Here is a 6,871-nt window from a genome sequence, read left to right on the forward strand (position 1 = left end):
GTTTTTGTTGTGTTGAGAACTTTTTGATGGTAGCATGTTAAAGCTGATAGTATTGTCTTCGTGTTTTTTTTTTCTTACAGCAAGCAAGGATTTGGCACAGACATCCTATTTCATGGCTACCAACAGGTTGTTATCCTGACCCTCTTTGTTGCACTGTTGTAGCACACTATAGCTTCCTTTAATGCAGGGCCCCCTCAATGTGTCTCTACCCTTGTTGCAACAGGAGACTGGACCATCTACTGTGGTGGTACCTTCCTGTCTGCTTTGCGGTGTATTGTACAAGGGACTTTGGGCACAGAGGGGTTAAATGCACAATGTGAAGTGTAGTGTTGCTTTCTGATGACATATTCTCGATTTGTGAGTGCATAAGTCTAAAATTGGTAGCCTGAATAGCAGCTAAAGATTACAAAGAGCTAAACTTAACGTAGAAATTCGAGCAACTTGGTAAGTATAAAGCTATTTCTAGTTTACAATTATAGTTAAATGACAATTTTTAAAATTTCACATTGATCCAATCTTAACTTTAATCATAAAAGTCTTTTTTAATAAATAAAATTTATATAACTTGGGGTTTTTTTCCAGATAACACCCACTAGTAGTAAATTAGAAGTAGTCAAGTCCTATCAGTGCCTGGATTTGCATAAGTACAATTTTTACTTGAAAAAATTTACTTCCTTTTCAGTTTATATAAACAAAAAATGGTGTGGGTTGTGGTTGATCAATAAACATTTTCATCAATTCTGAAACTGAAGTGGAACAATAGTTTTTAAAAGCCTTTAGTATTATCTAATATAAAATTCTGTTCTGTATTGATTATATTAATGATTTAAATTTGTTTTTTGGGTCATTGAGAAGGGGCCCAAACAGCTTTGTTTGATCCTTAATTTCTTGTGACACTGTTAAGTTTTATTTAAAACTTTAGATTGGCAAATATCAATATATTTTCTTAGATATATGTTGGGATTTAACCTCTATCCCTAGGAATTCTGAAAAGCAGGAAAAAAAACACTTAAATTTAAAACTTTGGTTAGAAAAGCCTAGTTGTGTGACATGTTACAGGCCCAGTATAATAGAAGGATAAGGATAGTATTTCTGTAGTATTTAGCAACATTGAGACTTGAAGCCGTTGAGTAAAAGGTAAGTTTTCTCTATGGCTTTGCTGAAAAGAAGACAGTTTACATAGATGAGTGTTAAATTGTCTTTGACTTACTTGAAAATTATGTTTAAGCCACATCAAATGGTAGAATCCCTGATTATAATACAATGTTGAAATTACGTTGTCAATTTTATAGTCTTCTGCTTTTTCTTTACTTTTTTGACATGAATATTACCACCCAAAAAAAAGCCACACAAAATAATTAAAGGTGATATACTTGTATATAGTGATTATTTGAAATATAAGTATATTAAGTATACCTTATCCTTTTATAAAGAAATAAAATACTTTGAATTTAGATATAAAAGCAAATTTTAGAAATATTAATATATTAGTATTAATAAAATATTAATAAAATACTCTGGGGAGTGTTCATAATCTATATAGGGTTTTTAGTACTAGAATTTTATAACTATAAGTGTTAGCTTTTAATTTAATAAAATAAGGTTTTGTACTCTAGACTTACAGAAGAAAACCTTCATAATTCTGTTTTTGCTTTAATCTTACTGGTAAATGTTTGGTTTTTTTGTTTGTTTGTTTTACATATTTGAATTTATATGGCTCTTCATTTTCAAACCTGCTCCACAACAGTCTACATCTTACAACCTTCTGTCTTCAGTACAAACCAACAGTGATAGCATGTGTATGCATTCATTTGGCTTGCAAATGGTCCAATTGGGAGATTCCTGTGTCAACTGATGGAAAACATTGGTGGGAATATGTGGATCCTACAGTTACTTTAGAATTACTAGATGGTAAGTAGAGAACATTTTTATTTTTTACATTAAAAATATATTTTTTTGTTTTGGGGATATTCTGTCTACTTCTGCATAGGATTGAAAACTAGGGAATCCCATATACTCATGAGATTCACTATGAACAGTCATCAATTCTGGCCAATCCAACATCCTCCTTTCCCCCGTAGTTATTTTGATGCTAATCTCAGATATCACTTCATTTATTAGTATTTCAGTTTCTATTTCAAAAGATAAAGACTTTAAAAATATAACTATAATTCCATTTTAACAATTTGGTAATAGAATTTAAAAGTAAATTACATGATTAAATGAACAGGATGAAAATAAGGATTCATTAACCTGAAGAAAAAAATTGAACATATATTCACCACCACTGAATATCTAAAGCCCTTTCAGGATTTTTCAGATTTTAAAGTGTACTAATTCTGTTGAGTTTAAAATGTGTAGACTCAGTCAGGTATTAACTTATTATAGAAGATGTGAAGCAATGAGCCAAAGGTATTTTCCAGCTAACATTCCTTACTCTGTAGTTCTACTGATAAAGCGTGTCATTGTTGCCTTACATTGATAAATGTGAATCGACAAGGTTAATTGGGGGTTCAAGTACTATATAGATTGTGAACCTAGAATTTGAGGGTCTCCTGATAAGAAATTTCTCTGGCTGAGAAATCAGAGAAGCTGGCCAGAGGTAGGAGATTCTTGGGAATTGAGACATTTTAACCTGATACTCTAGATTTCAGAAAGGAAATAGATAAATAACACTTACCCAACAGATACACCTAAATTGGTATGTTAGGTTTCCAGCTAATTCTGTATGTGGACTTTCCCCAACTCCCTTCACAAAATTGAAGCTAATGGGAAAATAGTATTTACTTCCCCAACTCCCTTCACAAAATTGAAGCTAATGGGAAAATAGTATTTACATCTGTTGCTACTGCGGACATGTATCACATAAAGTGAGAAATCTCTGTAGCTTTGGAATGTGGTCTTCCGATAAAACCTTGGATGTTTCCGATAAAACCTTGGATGTTTCTTCACCCTTTTCTGTGAAGAGCTAAATAGTAACTATTTTAGAGTGTATGGGCTGTGCTGTCTATGCAACTACACAGCTCTGCCACTGTAGCTGGAAAGTAGTCAGGCAATTTGTAAATGACTGGGTGTGGCTGTGTTCCAGTAAAACTTTGTTTACAAAAATGGGATGCAGGTCATATTTGGTTCACTGGCCATTTTGCCTACCCTTTTGGTAAAATATGCTTCTTTTTGTTAGATCTCTTGATTTTCTGATTCTTTTTCTCTGAAAACTTCCTCCCAGAGTATATATATTGTACTATATTAATTTCTGCCACATGATTATGCTCTTTTCCTTACATTATGAGAGGGTTTTTCAAGTTTGTCCAGAGGGGAAGGACATCTTTAGTGACCAGAAATGACATCTAAAAACCGGTGTGGTGGTGTGTGTGTGTGTGGGGGGGGGTCCCTGTTGTGCCTATCTTTGGAACTTCTTTTGAATATTTAAGGTTTGTAGTTGAAAAGTTTACTGTAAAAGAAATAAAAAAGTACTGTTTTTACAGAATTAAATTTATTGGAACATACTGGTAGTAAGTTTTGAGGTTATAAACAAAAGTGTAATTTGGCTTGTATATGTAATGTGAGGTATTAATGTAATTCATACATTAAAGCAAAATTTAACAGCAAAAAAAAGATTTAAAAAATGGGGGGGGGTCTTTTTTTCTTCTGTGACTTCAAGATTAGGTATCTATGCCACTGTCAGCAGTCAGTAGATAAAGTAGGCATAATCTTAATAAAAATAGTTATATACATGGTACTAAAATAAAGCTCACTGAAAAAAGTAATTTGCCTTTTCTCCTGCTCTTAAGTTATAGGTAAAGTTGGGTTGTTTTTATTTTTCTTGAAAAAACAGAGGTCACCTAAAAACCCTCTGCTTCTACTCTGAAAGGGCTCAAGTCCATTATTCATTTGGAAAGCCACTGAATTGGAATCTTGGACACAACATATTAAAAATATCTACATATTACACCTGAAACTAATTTTTAAAATCTACATATTATGTAGTAGCCTTTTCTGCTTTGATTACAAAAAAAAAAGGAGTAACAAAATTTAAGAAATATGAGAATTTTAACATGGTTTCTAAAGCATCAGTATATACTAAAACAATTCATTTAATGACTGTTCCAATAATAACATTTGCTTGTACTTGGCCTGCCTGTAAGTTTTGTTTGTTTGTTTTTTGGGGGTTTTTTATGATTAATAGCAAACCCTCATGTATGTTTTTTATATTTTGCATTTCTTCTGTATATTAGCTTTGAGGGAAAGAGGCCTCTATTTTAAATATCAGACGTGTAGTTAAGTTTTTGTGCATGTAGTTAATTACTTAAATTAGTAGTGATTATTTGACAGATTCTTTTGTTCTCCACTATAAAATTTAAGAGTAGGATACTTGAGAATGGAAAACCAAAGCTTATATTTTGTTTCAGCTGAGTACCAGGTTTTGAACCAGAAATTTTTTATTTATTTATTTTTTAAGCTGAGCCATCCTGCTACCTGTTCGCAGCTCAGCGGCAGCTAAGCTCGAGCCGAGAGTTGAACCACTGTTGCTCAGAGCTTGCACTCTTGAGCGAGCTCTTAACCAGCTGAGCCACTCGGCCAGCCCTGAACCAGAAATTTTATATGCATTTAATCTTTCACAACCAAGCTATTAAAGTAATTGAGTCAAACAATTTCTTGTTAATGTTGTGCCCCAAAGTATTATTTATCTGCTAGATTTATCAGTGTCCAAGGAGAAAAGAAGTCTTGTTCCAAATGAGCAGGTGGTAGTCTAGGCATTAGATTTTTTTCATCCTAACTGGATCAAAAGCTCATGAAACTTGAGAAGGAGTTAGTTGTCACAGCTTGTGAACACATTGGTCTGGTGGTGCCAAGATTAATACTAATACTTGCCAATAACTATATAAAGAACACTATTTTGGGGTAGAAAACTATAATTCATTACTACACCACTTTGGAAAAGTGGATCATCTCATTTTAATCCTAAATTTAAGGAAGAAAAATCATGTTAAAAATATGACCAGGGTGGTTCATTAACAACGTAATAGTGTTGATTGCCAGAAAGTTATGATATAGGTGGAGGAATTTTTTTCATTTAACTTCAAAATAATTCTGAAATTAAAGAAATTGCAAAATTGTACAGATATCCTGTATACGCTTCACCCACTTTCTCTATAAACATTTTATATATAATAATACATGATTATCAAAACCAGGAAATTAATATTGGTATAATACTGTTAGCCAAATTACAGGTTTTACGCAGATTTCTCCAGTTTTTCTGTTGTAGGAATCCCACATTCCATTTGGTTGATGTGCCTCTTAATGTCTTCCAATCTATGACAGTTTTTCAGTCTTTCGTTTTCTTTCATGTCCTTGACACTTTGAAGAATAATAGCTGTTTTATAGAATGTTCTTCAGTTGAAGTTTAGTGTTTTCCCATTATTAGATTGAAATTACACAGTTTTGGCCATAATATCACAGAAATGGTTGTTCCCTACTCAGTACATCCTGTCACGGGGGGGGGGGGTACATCATGTTGACATGTCTTATGGATAGCTATGATCCCTTGGTTAAAGTGGTATCTGCTGGTTTCTCCATTGTTAAGTTACTGTTTTTCTCTTTGCATTTATTAATATCTTGAAGAAGATATGCTGGGATTATACAAATATCCTTTTTTCCTCTCAAACTTTTGCCCACTAATTTTAAAAAAACGTATTGATGGATCTTGCCTGCAACAACAATTATTACTGTGGTGTTTGCCTAAAAGAGATTTTCTGTTTGGGGGGAATTTTTTTTAATGCTACTAAATTTCTGAGTAAGCATGTAAAATCAGGCATGGGGTGAGTGGGTGATTTTCTTTTTGTAAAGGCTTCATCTTTAAAAATACTTGTTCAGAGCTGTGTCTACTTCTGTATATGCCAAAGTTGAACAGGAGGGTGATAGTGAAGTAGATGAACTCTTGAGGTCCCTTTTTAATATTGCCCACTTGGGAGAAATTTAAATCCTACAGGCACCATCTAAATTATACATTTAAATTTTATTTTTAGAGCTAACACATGAGTTTCTACAAATATTGGAGAAAACACCTAGTAGGTTGAAGAGGATTCGAAACTGGAGGGTAAGAGAATTGGTAGGGTTTAATGGAATATCAATTTGTCATTTATCTAATAATTATGTAGCTAACTAGTTTGAATTTTTGTCGTTAAATATTCTTATTTCCAGTATTCCTAAATAATTACAGTGTATCAGAAGCTACATACACTCATAGTTTATTCAACTACTATATCCAATGGATTTCGCAAAGTATTTTATAAGTTTCTTGTTTAATTCCACAATGATGGAAATATTCTGCTCGTTTTGCAAATGGGGAAATTGAAGCCTAGACGAGTTAAATTTCTCAAATGGCTGGGCTAGGGTTTAACCTGGTTCATTCAGCTCTATAGCCATCTTTTGTGCCTATAAATAAAACATGTATTTACTGGCAATATAAAGGCTTGAATCCCAGGTGATTTTATTTCCATATATTTCATATAGAATTTTTATAAGCAAAGAAATGTGTATTAAATTTCTGTGCTGTCATTGCTTCTTTTGTGTTTTATTTCAATAGGCTAATCAGGCGGCTAGGAAACCAAAAGTAGATGGACAAGTATCAGAAACACCACTTCTTGGTTCATCTTTGGTCCATAATTCCATTTTAGTAGATAGCGTTACTGGTGTGCCTACAAACCCAAGTTTTCAGAAACCATCTACATCAGCATTCCCTGCACCAGTACCCTTAAATTCAGGAAATATTTCTGTTCAAGACAGCCATACATCTGATAATTTGTCAGTGCTAGCAACAGGAATGCCAACTTCCTCATACAGTTTGTCGTCACACCAAGAATGGCCT

At 33.1% G+C, this 6,871-nt stretch overlaps 1 protein-coding gene across 6 annotated transcripts in view; it reads left to right on the top strand.

Annotated features, from left to right (window-relative positions):
- CCNT2 (cyclin T2) overlaps positions 1-6,871 on the top strand; it is a 43,342-nt gene that overhangs the window by 32,984 nt on the left and 3,487 nt on the right. For 5 of the 6 annotated variants that reach the window (XM_019629451.1, XM_019629452.1, XM_019629453.1 and 2 more), the window contains 4 exons: positions 81-126; positions 1,748-1,911; positions 6,030-6,100; positions 6,590-6,871. The exon at positions 6,590-6,871 is cut by the window's right edge. In XM_019629451.1, coding sequence (XP_019484996.1) covers positions 81-126; positions 1,748-1,911; positions 6,030-6,100; positions 6,590-6,871 — 563 coding nt within the window. Of the gene's footprint in view, positions 1-80; positions 445-1,747; positions 1,912-6,029; positions 6,101-6,589 lie in introns of those variants that run through there. The other variant, XR_002122441.1, reaches the window with a different exon arrangement.

The sequence above is a fragment of the Hipposideros armiger genome, unplaced genomic scaffold, assembly GCF_001890085.2.
Source record: "Hipposideros armiger isolate ML-2016 unplaced genomic scaffold, ASM189008v1 scaffold_856, whole genome shotgun sequence".
Classification (NCBI taxonomy): Eukaryota; Metazoa; Chordata; class Mammalia; order Chiroptera; family Hipposideridae; genus Hipposideros; species Hipposideros armiger.